Source organism: Panicum virgatum, chromosome 5N (genome assembly GCF_016808335.1).
Source record: "Panicum virgatum strain AP13 chromosome 5N, P.virgatum_v5, whole genome shotgun sequence".
Classification (NCBI taxonomy): Eukaryota; Viridiplantae; Streptophyta; class Magnoliopsida; order Poales; family Poaceae; genus Panicum; species Panicum virgatum.
The window spans coordinates 60,462,368-60,479,243 of NC_053149.1; the positions used below are offsets into that span (position 1 = coordinate 60,462,368).

General features: G+C 44.9%; 2 protein-coding genes across 2 annotated transcripts; both read right to left on the reverse strand.

The window, feature by feature from the left end:
* Positions 1–9,063: 9,063 nt before the first annotated feature.
* Positions 9,064–11,401, reverse strand: LOC120676995 (putative glucan endo-1,3-beta-glucosidase GVI). The gene is made up of 2 exons (XM_039958337.1): positions 11,260–11,401; positions 9,064–10,298 (listed from the first exon to the last, which is right to left on the reverse strand). Exons 1-2 carry the CDS (start codon positions 11,315–11,317, stop codon positions 9,316–9,318), a joined length of 1,041 nt encoding a protein of 346 aa, XP_039814271.1. The 5' UTR covers positions 11,318–11,401; the 3' UTR covers positions 9,064–9,315.
* A 941-nt stretch (positions 11,402–12,342) lies between these two features.
* LOC120673791 (probable glycerol-3-phosphate dehydrogenase [NAD(+)] 2, cytosolic) lies at positions 12,343–15,661 on the reverse strand. The gene is made up of 5 exons (XM_039954795.1): positions 14,594–15,661; positions 13,867–14,088; positions 13,272–13,519; positions 13,020–13,159; positions 12,343–12,739 (listed from the first exon to the last, which is right to left on the reverse strand). The coding sequence occupies exons 1-5, from the start codon at positions 15,234–15,236 to the stop codon at positions 12,598–12,600; spliced, it is 1,395 nt and encodes a 464-aa protein (XP_039810729.1). The 5' UTR covers positions 15,237–15,661; the 3' UTR covers positions 12,343–12,597.
* Between the last annotated feature and the right edge of the window lie 1,215 nt (positions 15,662–16,876).

Consider the following 16,876-nt stretch of genomic DNA (forward strand, 5'->3'; position numbering starts at 1 on the left):
CGAACCACTCTAAACCTTCTGTGTTCATCGTGTTCTTAATCTAGATCGGACTAATTCTAGCTACCCCCGAGTTCATTCACCCTCAGAGCTTAGGCGGGTGCTTTTTGCCACCCGGCTGGGTTTACCATCCGACAATCATCTTTTCTTTGACTGTGTGGTCTCTAAGCAGATTTGGCTATTAATTTCAGAATGCCTAGATATTAGTATTGGAGATAATTTTACCTCCATTGGAACTATGTGGCTGAGTAATAAACGTTTCATGGTTCATAATATTATTACTTCTGCTGCTTTGTGGGGTTTGTGGAAATTACGAAATGAACTTTGTTTTCAGAATGCTGCTTGGAGAGATATCAAAGTGATCCTCATGAGAATTGCTACCATGGCATAGAATTGGCTAATCCTGTGCCCAGAGGGAGAAAAGGACAGGATGAAACGTGTGCTCAACAATCTCAAAATGATCGCGACAAGACCTGGGAGAATAAACAAGGTATGCCCCCAGCTCTGGTGTCCTTCTGGCAACGGTCCAATTGGAGTTGGTAGGTTGCATAATCCACGGAAGAGTTGCGGAGGTGCATCGACAAAAGAGGCTTCCTCTTTGATGCTTTGACCACTGTTGGTATGAAGACCCAAGTGCTGCAACTCTGAGGAGGTGTCTTCTGATGGTCTGAAGACCCAAGTCTGAGGAGGGTGTCTTCTGGTCTCCGGCAGGGCCGGGTTTCTTTTGCTGTCTGTTTGAAGTCGCTGTTGTTTTTGTTTCCTGTTTCTGGATGCTAACGTTGAGCTGGTTGAGCTCGTCCTTGGGGTCGGTAGCCCTGAGTCATGTGCAGGCGAGGATGGTTTCCGCCTGTAGCTTTACTTCGGTGCTGTAAAACGTTTTTGTCTTCGTGCTTTACCTAAGACTGGAGCCCCTGTGGGTCTCTTAAACTCTAAAAAAAGAATAGCATTTTTTGGAATGGAGCGAGTATCATTGGTGGTCAAATGCAACTAGTTTTCTTGGGAGGTTTCAAACGCATCAGTATAACTATCAGACAATGTTCTTAATTCTGAATGTAGAAAGGAAAGGGAATAAAGTTTGCAATTTTCTCCGCTGCTCTCTCGGTGCCTTAGTCTGTTTGGAGAAATAGTGAAGAGTTATTTTAGGAGCTAAAATTTAGTCTAAAAAATAGCTCTTCAATAAAAGTATTTTTTCCAATCGTCTTGTTGTCACTTTTTTAAGAGAGAAGAGAGAGAAGAGAGAATAACTGGATCTCACCTGAAAATAGTTTCAAATAATATTTTTAGGTGGGATAGTTTTTTTGAGATGGACTATTTACGAATATCTATAAATAGCTCTCTGTTTGGTTTTTCTAAAGCTATTTAAAGGAGGACTAATAATAAATAGCCCATGAATCGCGCCAGTTCTAGTCCGCTAGTGTGTTAAGTTTCCTTTCTTCTTTTGTTCCCGGATGGCGGAAGGACCAGCCGAAGGCCGAAGCCAAGCTATAGATTGGGCATATTTCCTTCGACTCACGGCCGTATGTCAGCATGAGAAGGCACCACAAATGTACAGTAGCTATGGGTGAGCAATATGGAGTACTCCCTCCGTCGTATAATATATAACAAGGATCCTTTTGATTCAAATGCTTATCATTGCAAGAAAGGAAAAGAGAAATTAAGTAGACAAATATAACTAGAGTTAGATTGTCTCAATCTAAAGGCTTACTTATTAGAATAAATTCTGAACTCTAGAAGTGTATTATTAGAGTAAAGTTAATAATACAGCCGGCTCCTGATTATAAAGATCTTTGCAGTCTATTTCTCAGCCAACTATAGTTAGTTCTTTACCATTAATATATGATCCAATTATTTTCTTAAAAAGTTTCTTAGTTACTGTACCAGAATAGGTTGTAAGCTTACCACATGTTTTTCCTCTCTTTCGTATCTCTTCCACCTTAGTATTGAGCATGCTTACTTTCTCTTACATGACGTCAGGAGTAGCCAATAAACAATGTGGGTCCATATGTGTCATCTAGCCAAACTCTGTTCGACTGTTTGTTAGCTAACCAACTAATAATGTTTTTCTCTTACACTAAATCAGCACCACCATCAGTACTTTTCCTTCACAATAAATCAGCACCAACCATTAGTCACACCCAGCAGAACAGAGTGATATTTCTAGTGGATAACATTCTGCGTCATAGGTTGGGCCCAGCTCCACCAACGAAACTTGCGATTTTTCTTGGTTCGTATGCGTCTGCAGGATTGGAAAGAGATCTTTCTTCTTCGTCAGAAGCATCTGGAGCACAGTGTCATCAACTAGCCCCTCGAAAACAAAACGGAAAGCTTATGCAAAAGCCGCAGGGCGGGTGTTTGGATGGGGTGCAAATTAGTTAGTTATTTTAGTCACTTTTAGTCACCTATTTTCAAATAAGGGTAACTAAAAAAACTCAAAATTCTCTAGTCTATTAGTTAGGTGGGGGCAACTAAAACTAATCAAAGTTATCTCTCTTCCTTAGATCATGTGACTGGTTCTATTTCTCTTCTTTCTCTCCTCTCTTTCTTTTCTTTAGTCCTCTTCTAATCTTTCTATTCAAAAATTGGGTGACTAAAAATTACTCCAAATGGGGTGTGAGTTATCCAGACACAACTTTTACACATGCATTAGGTCTTGTTTAGATCCAAACTTCAAAATTCCAAACAAACTGCATGATGTATTAAATGTAGTAAAAAAATCGAATTACACAAATATACTATAAATCACGAGACGAATCTAATTAGGTCGTGATTAGACACTAAATTGTTATAGTAAAACTGCAGCAACATTGCTAATGATGAATTAATTAGGCTCATTAGATTCGTCTCGTAGTTTAAGACGGGTTCTGTAATTAGTTTTGTGATTAATTTATATTTAATATTTTAAATGTGAAAAAATTTCCTTTTAAAATTTCAAAACCGTGGAACTAAACACAAGAGACCTGCTCCGGCATACTACGTACACAAAATGGTGCCCGACCTGCCAAAATGGTGTTCCACGAGAGACCTGCTTAGCCATACTCCCTCTGTCCCATAATGTTAGCATTCCTAGTGTTCAAAATTTGTACCACAATATAAGCATTTCTAGACTATGTGGGTCCCACTAGCAATAATTCCCGGCCCAAAAATAATTCCCCAATCTTCACCTTCTCCTCTCTATCCTCACCAGTCCTCATCTCAGATCTAGGTCGCCGGCGGTAGGACGAGGCCCGGGGCTCGGCGACGCGCAGCGGGAGGTGCTGTAGGACGCGACAATGGTGGGGTGCGGCGGCGGGAGGTGGTGCGGAGTGCGGCGACGGCGGGTGGTGCTGCAGGACGCAGCGATGGTGGGGCTGCCGTTGCGTGCGGCGACGGCGGCGGGAGGTGCGGGTCGCTGAGCACCGGGACGTGGTCCAGGGCGCGGCGGCGGGAGGTGCTGCGGGCGGTGGCGGCGGCAGCTGGTGGTGCCAGGTGCGGCGACTGGAGGATGTGCGGGGCGGTGGCGGGAGGTGCGACGGTGGCGGGGATGAAGGTGCAGCCCGTGTAGGGCGACAGCGGTGGCGCAGCTGACATCTCAGAGTCCAGGGGCAAATGCGTATTTTTCTCTGTATATTATTTTGGGCCCTGTTTGGATGGCCATATCCAAATTTTTGGATCAAGGAATCTTGCACGCATAATATATTAAATAAAGTCTATTTGTAAAACCTTCTCACAGATGAGTGTAATTTGACGCGACGAATCTAATGAACCTAATTTAGTCATGATTTGCTACAGTAACCTTTCACTAATCGTTGATTAATATATCTTGTTAGAATCGTCTCGAAAAGTAGCCCTTTATTCCATAATTAGTTTTTTAATTAGACTTTATTTAGTACTTTTAAATGATAAGATTTCTTAATCCAAAATTTTGGATATGCCCATCCAAACAGAGTCTTGGTATTTGAATGCTAGAAATACTAACATTGTGGAACGGAGGAGTACTACATACACAAGTCTTGTTGACAATGACATGAAACTGGACGCTGTAGACCTCCAGTAGTCACCGGAAGCCCGTAATAATAGGCCTGCACTGCAGAAGCGAGACGTGACAACTGACAACGCGGGCCAGTGTCCTACGCAGTCGCATGCTCCTCCCACCCGTACGCGCGCTGTTTCCGCACGACCTCGACGGGACACGAGCTGATCCTGAGCTAGCCATCGGAGTGGCGTTTGTTTTGACGAATAAAGTGAATCTGTAGAGTACCTTAGCGTATTCATTTATATTTGGTAATTATTATTCAGGTCAGAGTTAATTAGACTCAAAAAATTCGTCTTATAAAATATAGCCAAAATATATAATTAATTATTTTATTTAGTTATATTTAATACTTTCTGCATGCATTCAATGATTCGATGTGATGTGAAATCTTGTAAAATTTTGAAGGGAATTAAACATGACCTAGATCAAGGGAGGCTGTGTGTGTTTAGTTTATCAAAAAAATTTGAATTTTGCTACCGTATCATATTTTATTATTATTTAATAATTAATATCTAAACATAGACTAATTAGATTTAAAATATTTGTCTCATATGAAATAGTTAAACTGTGTAATTGATTATTTTTCACTGCATTTAATGTTTTATATGTCTGAAGATTCGATGTGACGGGTATTGTAGGAATTTTTTTAGAAATTAAACATGATCAAAGATGGAGAGCCCTCGCCAAAGTGTTGAGACTTGATCAGTGTCCCCGTTTGGTTCCATTGCGCTACTCGTGCTAAAAAAAATACATGCATAGAGTGTTAAATGAAGTTTATTAGCAAAACTTTTTCATTGCGCGATAATGATGGTAATTAATTCATAATTAGCTATAGTAATGCTACAACAACTATCATTTAATTATACGGTTAAAAACTATATTAGATTCATCTCGCGAAGTAGCACAGAAATTGTAAAATTAGTTTTATAAACTACTTTTATTTTAGGCCATATTTAGTTTCCAAAAATTTTCCTATAGTACCCATGACATCAAATCTTAGGACTCATGCATAAATTACACAGTTCAACTGTAAATGATGAAATTGATCTTTTAAGTCTAATTAATCTATAATTAAATATTAATTACTAAATAATAACAAAAGTGTTATAGTACTAAAATCCAAAAATTTTCACCAAATAACACAGTCGTAACATCCGTAAATAACGATTAAAGTTTGCGCTACTCCTAGCGCCAAACCTGACGGCCCGACCGAACTATTGATGCTCGCTCGCGTGCGCGACCCCCGATAAAGCCGGCGCCGTTGTCGGCTGGCTGGGAGGTTTGGGTTGCTGGGATCGAGGGCGCAGCAGCCTTTGCATGCAGCGCCGGCTCACGACTCTCAGGCCCTGTTATCTTTACCTGCAAATCTCTAGTAAACGCAAAAAAATAGTCATATCAAATATTTCGACACATACCTGAAGTATTAAATGAAGTATATTTACAAAACTTTTTGCATAGATGAGCTGTAAATCGCGAGACGAATCTAATGAGCCTACTTAATTTATGATTTGCAACAACGATACTACAGTAACTATCCACTAATTATTGATTAATCATGGATTAATTAGCATCATTAGATTCGTCTCGCGATTTACAACCCATCTGTACAAAAAAATTTGTAAATAGACTTCATTTAGTACTTCAAATTAGTAAGATTCCAACACAAAAATTTTTTTGTCCTCGAACTAAACACGGCCTCGTCTGTTCGATTGATCTAATCAACAGTGCAATTTGACTTATTTTAATTTATTTTTTATATAAAAATATTCATTCTACTAACCGAGCATTATTCATTCTACTGGTTCGTCGTTCGGCTGTCCGCCGCTCATTCGCCGTCGATGCTTTTGCCCGTTTCGCCCTACTGCCCAACCAGGGTTTACCTTTTCGTTTTTTTTCCGAATCCCGCCGTTTGCCGGAAACGAAATTTCGGCCGAAATTTCGCCGAATTTCACTAATTCCGAACGGAAAGAGAATTCAAATTCAAAAAACGAAATTTCGGTGAATTCCGACCGAAATTTCGGTGATTCCGACCGAAATTTCGGTGATTTCGACCGGAAAATGATGTCCGTTGTGATTTTTGTACTGTTCCTGAGGTCAAATGAAAAACTTTTGAATACCAACTTTGTTCAGTTTTTCGAGATCTACAACTTTTGTTTCAGGAACTTTTTCATTTGAGCAATGGTTTGAAAGTTATTTAATTATTTCAAAAACTACCAATTAAAAGTCTTTCATTTCATGTGACAACTTCCATTTTCTCTCTTAGGCCTCAACTGGACTTTTATTATTCTTGTTATTGCGGATATGCCTATAAATTATTACAACATAATACATCCAAAGTATATTAGAATTATTACAATCCAAAGATACAACAGAGGCAAAGGCATAGTACATACTCAGTCCATGTAGCATATTCTCTGCATTTAAATACATCAGAGTACACCAATTGTTATATATATTCATCATCTGACAAGGAAGCTTAATTTGTGTAACAATGTTAGAAATTATTCTGTTGACTGCGCATACATTGTAAAATAAGAAAACGAATCTAGTCTGTCTCGGTAGTTTATCATCCTTGCAGAAGCGACATAATTAAAGAGTAAACGTGCGTGTGTATTGCACACCTGCCCATGTCATGTCCAAACCACAAGCAAATTCCTGACAAATAAAGAAGAAGCGTTTATGTGCGTATGAAATTGAATAGGTACCTCACCAACATCATGATAAACCAAAGTCTAGTCGAAGTCGAGGGGAGAAAACAAATTTTTGCACATGAAATGACGAGTCATTCAAATTACGGTTTCAAATGTTAATTTTAGCCTAGCAAATGATCTTAGATTTGAGTGTGTTCTAGTCCTATTTGCTTAGAAAACACCTAGTTTTTTATCATATTTTTTACATATTTTTTTACAAATTTTTTTGAATTTTTGAATTTTGAAACGAAATTTACCGAAATTTATCGAAATTCCACTTCCCGGTAACTACCGAAAACGAAAAAAATACCGAAATTTCGCCGAAATTTCACCGAAATTTTGAACCCTGTGCCCAACACGGGAAAGTGGCCTATCCGTGGCAGTGGACTGGACTCGCGGGTCACTAGTATGCATCCGATGTCAGTAGGCGGCAGCATGCAGCACAAGATGTAAACAGGGCATTTGAAGTATTAAATGAAGTTTATTTGCAAAATTTTTTGTATAAATGGGTTGTAAATCGCGAGACGAATTAATGATGTTAATTAATTCATGTTTAATTAATAATTAGCGGATGATTACTGTAGCAATACTATTGCAAATCATGGATTAAGTAGGCTCATTAGATTCGTCTCGCGATTTGCAGTCCATCCATGCAAAATTTTTTATAAATAGACTTCATTTAGTGCTTCAAATTAGCAAGATTCCGTTTCACTTTAATGTATTTACGGTTTTTTTTGTGTTTACATGTAAAGAATATGTAAAGAATAGGGCCGAAGAAGCGGTAGGCAGCCAAAAAATACTGTTCCCTCATCGGTAGCAATGCAAGGATGGCGATGCGAGCAACGCAACGATGATGGGCCTCATTGATTCCCTGCACGCAAGTTCGGCCTAGCCCGTGGGATGCAATGTTCGTACGATTGGTTGTAATCAGTCATTAGACCAGGCACGCGCGGTGCAAAATAGCTCCTCTAGGCTGTAGCCCGGCTCACCTAGACCCGCGCGGTGCCTTCTTCCTACATACTGTAAAATAAAGTGCAGAATAAAGTCTATTTATAAAATCTCTTCAAAAATAGGTATAACTTTCTGCGACGAATATAATAATAATAATTAATTGATGATAGGCTACAGTGGTCCTACAATAATCATCCTCTAATTACACGATCAAAAACCTCATTAAATTCTTCAGAGTTCATAGTGCAGGAGTTCTGAAATTGATTTTATAAACTAACTTAGTTTGACAACGTAATTTACAGTCAAAGTATTGATTTCCTAGGATTCTAGGAAACTAAACGGCCCGTAGACAAAAATAGCACTAGCTGGTGGTCGGACACAGGCTACCAAACAGAATCTTTTTAACTGGCCTTGCTGAGCACGTATGTGAACCAAAGTATTGCTGCATGTGGCAAGCCTAGCCAGTGAGAGCCTACCCGCACGATGCGAGCCATATTTGGTTGGTGCGGAAACCAATCACGCCCGAAGCTTCACGGAGGAATTCATGGATCGGCAAAGATCGGTCATGCAAAGCCAATTAAGCTGGGACGCAAAGAACTATTGAGATTCTCAGAAGTCGACTGTAGTAACCGTCTAATCGATGCGTGGTTTTAACGAGTTGACCGCAAAAGAACCGAAAATTACTCCCTCTGTCTTTCTTAAAATGTAGGGTATTCTAGAACTCAAAATTTATTCTCAAATATAAAACATTCTAGGCCGTGTTTGGTTTTTTGCGTGGAATTACTGTAGCACGCTTTGACCGTTAATTTAGAGTATCAAATGAAGTCTAATTACAAAACCACCTCCATAACCCCCCGTGTAAATCGCGAGACGAATTTAATGAGGTCTTTGACCGCGTGATTCGAGAATGGTTACTGTAGCATCACTGTAGCAAATCACCGATTAATTACCGTCATTAGATTCGTCTCGAAAAGTTACACTCATCCCTGAAAAAGTTTTACAAATAGACTTCATTTAGTACTCCATGCGGGCATTCGTCTTTTTGTGTAATTTTGATTTGACTTTAACCAAACGCGGCCCTAAGTTAAAATCTTTCTCTGTTGTAGTGACTGATGCGTGGATCTGACGAGCAACTGGACCCGCATGCAATGATAATTGACTGCAACGACCAACGCGTGGGTCTATTGGACATCCAGACGACCAGACCCGCATGCAGAGTCACCCAGCAGTGGACTGACACGCGAGAAACACGCAATGCGCCCGCGGCCTGATTTTTTTTTAAGGGTGGGCGCCCGCGGTCTGATGCTCGAACGCAGGCCGTTCCTTGATTCAGCCCATTTAATGTGAAGGCCCAGCTACACGAGCATGTGGTGTTACAAACCAATGTTTGTGCAAGCAGCAGTTTCATATCGATGGAACATGGAAAAAAGTCAAACTCTAAATCGATGGAACATGAAAAAAAGTCTAAGATATATGCCAGTGTACGACTGGTACTACTAATCATCGCCAATTATCATTCCGTGCACTATTGTCTGCTAGTGATTTTTTTGAAAGAAATTGTCTACGGGTACTACTACGACAAATTGTATCCTAATAACACGCGCAAAATACTGCAATGCCGACCTCCTTAGCCCATCCACATTGCTTCTTCGGCCGTCGCAAAGTCTACGCCGACGATCCCGCCGCCGTGAAGTCGACGTGGTACACCTCGGTCATGTCCGGTTCGAACAGCCCGAAGTGCTGCTCCACGCCCTCGGGCTTCTGGTTCTCGTTGAACATGGCGAACACGAACGCCTCCACGGCCCTCCCGGGCCGCCGCGGCGTGCCGCGCCCGCTCCCGACGTGGCGGACCACGTTGTTCACGTACGCCGCCGCGTTCTCCACGCTGGCGCCGGCGCCGCCGCCGCCCGACGGCCACCCGGTCTCCGAGACCACCACGTCCACCGCGCCGGACGCCGCCACCCTCCCCAGCGCCGCGTGCACGGCGTCCACGATGGCGTCGAACATGTTCGTGTACGCCACGCCGCCGTCCGTCACCGCCGCCGCGGAGGCCGACTGCAGCAGCGCGTAGTCGAGCGGCACTGACGCCGGGTCGGCCGCGTAGGCGAAGTAGGGGTACACGTTCACGAGCAGCGGCGTGGACCTCGACGCCAGGTACGACGCGATCGGCCCGAACCACGGCAGCGCCGCCTCCGAGAAGGCGCCCTGCGACGGCGGGTACGAGGTCCCCAGCACGGCCGTCGACACGGCCGTCGTGACGGCCACGCCGCCGAGCCCCGCGCCTTGGAGCGCCGACTCGAGGTTCCGCATCGCGGGGAGAACGAGCGCGGCGAGGTCGCCGGGGATGACCTCGTTGCCCGCGGTCACGTAGCGGAAGCGGACGGCGCCGCCGGCGGCGAAGGGCTGCACGTAGGACTGGACCCACGACGCGGCGAACGAGGCGTCGGAGGCCAGGCGGGCGAGGTCCTCGTTCAGCGTGCCGAGGACGACGCCGAGGCCCGAGCCTCGTAGCGCGGCGAGGACGGCGGTGTCCGGGTGGAAGAGGCGCACGTCCGTGATGTTCCTGGCCCTGCACAGCGCGATCACCTTGTCCGGGGACGGGAGGTTGTTGGCGATCATGCCATAGTTCACGCCGATGCCTTCAACTCCTGCAAGTAGAGACCAGCCACGTTCCAACAGTAAGCAGAGAACAGATGGTCATGCATCTTGGGTAACGCATGCAGTAATAACCAGTGTTGGATAGTTGTGATTGTGATTCTCAAAGGTCAACTAAATAAAAAAGACCCAAAAAAGCAATAGAGATTCATAGTACTCTCTGATCATGTTTTTACCTTGTTGATTGACCAGCTAATACCAACCTGACGAGAGAGATTTCTTTCAATTTGCCATTGAAAAGGGGATAAAATCCTACTTGGTGAGATTTTGGTCGCTCTTAAGTAACTATCGCCACTTAAGGCGTGCACTGTGTTATAGGAGTATAACCTAACATGGTTGCCTCTTCATGAGAGGGAGAGGGACTATACTTCGATGAAGCTTCACTATCATCACAGTTGAAACAGTACCGAACTAGCTGCAGGCTGACCAAGAAATAAACGGAGATGGCAACAAGAAACCAATCATGTCCAGCTGACATGGCCCGTGAAGACCATTGTCAAGGAGACAGCTAGCCCACCATGCATTAACTTGAAGATGAAGCAGAGAGATATGCAGAACAGAAATAGACAGGAAAATCTAACGACAGAGCCACAGCTCCCGTGAAACAAAAAGTCTAGATAAAGCAAGCAGTAATCTTCAATGCATCGGCAGAACTCCTGCTCCTTCGGTTAAAAGGGGTGCAGAAAAAAAGGAAACAATAAGAATGCCTGGCACACTCGAAATCTATCAAGTAAACTTGGAAAAGATTTAGCCTACTAAGTAACAACCATTGCCATGCTCTTAGGTTTCTCTGAAGGATTATCAGCAGACTAACGATCTCGAAAGACGCCACGCAATGCAGACAGTAGGTATAATCACACGATCATCATGGCAACAAGATAAACAGAAGATTGATAGTGTTGGAATTTCACCATTAGCTAGCAGCGATCAATCAAGAACCAAAGATCAGCTCACCTGAGGACGACGACAGGAGCAGCAAGCCGCAGGCAGCGATCCACAGAGCACTCATCATCTCGACCAGACGATTACCCTGAAGCTGGCACGAGCCTGTCTGCAAATCTCTTGGCTTCCTTCTGATGAATCCGCATGGCTTTCAATATATAGGGGGCAGGCAGGGAGGGGGGCTCTGCGGGAGGCGGCAACCACCGATCGACCACGACCCTACAGGCCCGCGCGGGTCCATGTCGCAGGGGCTCCGAACAGCACGGCCTCGACGCGTACGTGGTCACGGCCTCACGGGAGTCTCGCGCTGCGGATGATGGCCGCGATGGAAACTGCACGCCCGCCGGCGGGGAAAGTGCTCGGCGACCGCGTAGACTTTCCGTGCGTGCCCTGCCTCCACATTCAGCAGGTTCGGACGTTCGGTTGCTTGCTTGCTTCGAAGGAAAACTTGCTCCATTAAGGCCATGGGCAATGATTTGGGTTTGGGATGCGATCTGCTGAAAGGAACCTCCCAATTTAGGCTAAGTTTTCTTTCTAAAAAAAATAGGTTAAGTTTGGGAAAAAAAATACTACTACTCCTAGTACACGTACCTTAGAAAACATGCACATGACCCGGCTTAGGGAACATGCAAAGTATGAGTTTAGAAAGCACAGTGCATTATTCCGGTTATTGTATTTTTTTTTTCTCGCGACGTGTCGGAGCACGTTTTTCGTTAAGTGGCCAGTTATTGTATCTCACGATGTACGTGAAAGTATGAGTCAAAGCAGACCCCCAATTTCGCTCGCACATAAAATGGCTCATACCGTCTGGCCCAGTAAGCGCGGCCCGTCCAAGGACGAACTTCGACACGACCGCGACGACGAACTCGTCAGTTTATTACTTGAAGTGAATTTATACCCTAAAAAAAACTTGAAGTGAATTTCGGCAATGCTGAAATTAAAATGCAGCATTATAATATTTAGTTCGAGTACATACCAACCGTGTTGAAACTAAAAAGGTTGGAGCACAAATCAATGAATCATCACTCACCGACTCACAACAGCTACAACTCTGCAGTCTAGGGCAAGCATTTTAGAGACATCTTGGACCAAGCAGAAGTAAAATGCGTCTGTGTCCCCTTGTGAAACACAAATCTTATTGTCATTGAATCACGATCACCAGACATGTCATATACACGAGGGAGGCTTGGAACACATCAATCTGAGTACTTAACGAGCTCAATAAATATCCCCTCAGATTTCACTAATGTTACAACAACAGGTACAGCATGCGTAAGAGCACATAACGACATAGATATCTTAGAACATCATCTAAATTCTAACCAATAAGACAAAGTGGGGGAAATAATTCTAGGCTTTTACATCTCCTTTTGGTTGACCAAGAAGAGATGGTCGGTAAAGTGAGTGACCTTGTGCCATCTCAATTCTTTCACGTGGATCATACATTGTCTCATCTCTTATAGCCTGAAGAATCGAGTCAGCAGGACGGTCCCTGTACATATATGAACAGGTAAATTCAGTTGAATTTAGCAAAAATTTAATTCACTGAAGTATCTTCAAACTTTTAAAAAAGTAAAGTAGAATACCAGGGGCACCAACACCATTCAACACATCAAATATGTACGGGTTAGTAATACAGGTTACCAACACAGGCAATTCAGTAAAAAAAAGTAATTGGTGCAGAGCACGTGACCTCCGCCCAACAACAGTTTCACAAAATGGCTTTTGTTGAATTAGAAGAAAAAAAGAAGAAGAAGAAGAAGTGGTCTAACCTCTTGATCAAAATTCTATGCAGTGCTTTTAAAATTGGGCACATCTCAACCGGCGCAACAGATCTGTTGGCTTCTGGATGCATCACACTTAAGCTATCCTGACTAAGAAGCTCATAAAATGCATCAACTGCAGAGACACCCTGAAATGAAATGACACGAACATGACAATTCATTACATGAACCATCTAGGCGACTAGGCATATTCTTACAGTTATTGGAAGTTTAGATGGCAACTAAAATAAAAGGGCATACCTGAATGGTCCCTTTGCCTTTTATGCTGTCACCCATTTCTAATGTCAATTCCCCTTTAGCTAACTTCTGCCCATACCAGGCATTACGACCTTTCAACAATGTGACATAAGTGTCTGCTAATAACGGTCCGGCAAGTTTTTCGGGTTCTTCTTCCAGAAGGTGTGTGATGTAGATCATCTCAGATGTGCAAAGTGCAAAGTAAACAGATTTGCTCGTCGCACTCTCATTGGTTAGTGCTGCTACCATACCTGCAAGATAACGGGGAATGGTCAGAAAAGATAGCCGGACATCTTTGTATTAAAGTTCATTGAAGCATGCATTTGTCATCACATCTTGACAATTGAATCGTTCCTGTGGGTAATAAATGTAGTAAATATACTATAGCTTATTTGTTTGATTTTATTTTAAGACATCAAATTTTGTAGGAACAAGAGCATGAGAAAATGCAGGTGCTGACTATTGACAACATTAATTCATGCTGGGTGGCAGTTCTAAATTTCTGAATTTCGAATAATGGGGCATGTGAACACAAAATTGTATGCTTAAGTGGAAACAGAACATAAGAAAACCAGTGAGACAAGCAGAAAGTGATTACCAGCACCAATAGCATATACATTTTTTAAGCCTCCCATAACTTCATGAGTGATGAGGTCACTATTATCCCACACAATAAAATGAGGCTGCCTCAGGAACTTTGCAAGAGGTTTCCTCCATTTGTCAGCTCCACAAATACGCGCATTTGCATATTCTTTGTTGTAAATTTCAGAGGCAATATTTGGGCCACCAAGATATAGAATGTTCTCCAGAGGAACCCCAGCTGCATTAAACGGATATAGTCCATGAATCACAAGCACAAGTCTAAGAGACATAAACTCTGTGATGATCGAAGGATTGCTAAGAAATACTAGAAAACATGACTGATTACTTAAATAGACCTATTGAATGGTCATACGAAGTCTAGACATACAATGACTACAGCTGTCTAGATTATTCTAAGGTAATAGAGGCACACTGCAAGTTGTAGCAAAACCATATCTGAAGTTGTATTATCGGGGACTCTGATTAAAGAGGCATGACATTCATTCACATGTGAACTAAGTATCTTCTACAACAGAGCTGGACTCTTGAATTCAGGAAAAGAATTCCTAACAAAGATGGGCAATAGCAATCGCTATTTTACAGGTATCAAACCTGAAGAAGCTCGAGGCCAGAGCTCCAAGTTCGATATAACCGAGGAGAGGCAGCACTAAAAACAGAGCGCAGCTTGAATACAACAATAAAGAAATAGCACAATTGAATGGATTAAGGAAGAGGAACCTCACTTGCATTGCTAATCATCTGCGTGGGAGTTATGATCCGTGGCAGTGGATCCAGGGAGGCCTCTATCCCCTTGGCCAGCGAGATGATGATGGGGGCCGTAATCCTCTCGTTCCAGTACCTCCCAATCTCCCCGAAGACCTCCCTGGTGTCGGTGGAGGGCAGGCCGTTGACGACAATGTCGGCGTCCCAGACGGCCTCCTGCAGGTTGGTGACGACCTTGAGCGGGCAGAGCGGGGTGTCGATCATGTTGAGGCAGAAGCCGTCCCTGAGTATCTCGTCGGCGTAGAGCGTGCGGTCCCCCAGGCGCGCCTCGACGTACTTGAGGTAGGCGCAGCGGCGGATCAGGCGGCGCAGGACGTCCTCGCGCGCGTTGATGACCTCGAAGAGGTGCTCGGCGGTGGCGCGGTCGACGGCGCGGCCGGGGCGGCGCCAGATGCGGACCTGCGCCTTGTCGCGGAGGTGGCCGTACGCGTCCTGCAGCAGCGCGCAGAAGACGCTGCCCCACGCGCCCGCCCCGACGCCGACGATCCGGAGCGGGTCCCCGTCCGCCTTCCCCAGCTGCCGCCGCAGCTCGTCCAGCTTCTCCTCCACGACGGCCCCGTTCGCGTGGCCGTTCGGGTGGCCCGGCCCCTCCGCTCCCCCCATTGCCTCCTCCTCCTCCTCCTCCTCCTCCTCCTCCTCCTCTCGCGTCTCGCTGCAGGCAACAACGAGGCCAAGCGCAGGTGCGCAAGCTACATAGCCCGGCTCGACTCGTTCGGGGGGAAGAGGAGAGGAGAGGAGAGACGGGCGGGGCTGGATTTCGCGGCGCGACGCAAGCTATAACTAACCGGGAGGGAGAAGGGAACGGACGGCTTTCCTTTCGGACAACAACCTGCTCGGCGGACCGACGCGAATCCGGGTGGGTTTGGCCGCCGGATCGCGGCGAAGTGGCGGAAACAAAGCGCTGCCGGCCGGAGAGGCCGAGGCGGGGCTGGGGGCTGGCGGCCGAGTGCCGGCCCGGCCGCCTCTGAAGCTGGAGCGCGGCTGCCAGTTGCGCGGGTACACGTCGGCTCTCGCACGAGGCGGGCGGAACAGTGACCCCGGCCGGCGGGGCGACAGCGAGGCGAGGTGATGTGATGTGATTGGCGCCGGTACGGGGGCGAGGTGGCAGGTACAGTTGGTGGGCGGCCGGACGGGTGGATGCGGGTGGAGCGGACCGGCTCGAGGACGAAGACTTGGAGGGATCGATCATGGATGGTGACGGCGGCCGCTGGTGCGGTGGCGTGGCACCGGCGGCAGATCGGCGCAGTCCGAGGCGCGGCCGCGGGCACGGGCGCGCTCGGCGTGCGTGCGGGTGGGGCCAATTGGCCCTGACGTCACAACCGCACAGGAAACGGATGCTTCTGCAAGTGTTTGAGCCCATTTTTTTCTCACTTATTCACCAAAAAACATTTTCACTGCACAAAATGCATGCTTGTAATCAATGCTCCAACAAGAGAAAAGGTAAAACTTGCACGGAATCGAGCAGCCCCTTTCACGCTCAACTTTCAGCCTGGAAAGGTACCGGTACGAGTTTGGGGGCGACGATATGGTCAGGGCCCATGAACCAAAATTAAAAACGTCAGTAACCATAGATGCTTATCCACCAACCGTGCTTGACAGGACAGATTTTCTGAGAGCGACAAACTTGTCTATTCATCTATCACATTAAATCTTTTGCCTCATGGAACATTAAATATAGATAAATAAAAAAACTAATTGCATAGTTTTGATGTACACGACGAGACGAATCTTTTGAGCCTAGTTAGATCATGGTAGGACAACAATTACCACAAACAAACGAAAAATACTACAGCGTGCTACAGTGTCCGATGTAACTCTTTTTACCACTTTTTACGCCAGAGTTCCTTTTCAAAAAGGAAACAAATTTGCTGAGAGCCACACCGCCGAGTTCCATTGTTCCGAGGGTAGGTAGTCGATAGTGCAAGCCAGTACACGAGAGATGCACGGCAAATCTGCAACTGATCACTGGAGGCATTGGATCACAAAGGGTAGTCCAAAGGTTGTTAACAGTTACGCTAAATGAATCACAAAGTGAATCACAAAGTTTGTTAACAGTTATGCTATCTGAATCACAAAGCTGGTTTCCAGTTTGAGAATATGCTAACTGAATCACAATATTGAACAGTTGGGCTAACTGAATCACAAAGGTTTTTTTTTTTTTTTACACCTGAATCATAAAGTTGGTTTCCACATGAGAACGCGCTTCAGAGCCGACACAACACAGCATATCAATTTAACACGAG

Bases quoted from the DNA above. Each gene is read 5' to 3' on its own strand.
- LOC120676995 (XM_039958337.1), bottom strand. From the start codon at position 11,317: ATGATGAGTGCTCTGTGGATCGCTGCCTGCGGCTTGCTGCTCCTGTCG. The intron at 10,299-11,259 runs GTGAGCTGATCT...CTCTACTTGCAG, and splicing joins GCTCCTGTCGTCGTCCTCAG to GAGTTGAAGGCATCGGCGTG.
- LOC120673791 (XM_039954795.1), bottom strand. From the start codon at position 15,236: ATGGGGGGAGCGGAGGGGCCGGGCCACCCGAACGGCCACGCGAACGGG. The intron at 13,520-13,866 runs GTAATCACTTTC...GTTATCTTGCAG, and splicing joins TGTATATGCTATTGGTGCTG to GTATGGTAGCAGCACTAACC. The intron at 12,740-13,019 runs GTTAGACCACTT...ATATATGTACAG, and splicing joins CATAGAATTTTGATCAAGAG to GGACCGTCCTGCTGACTCGA.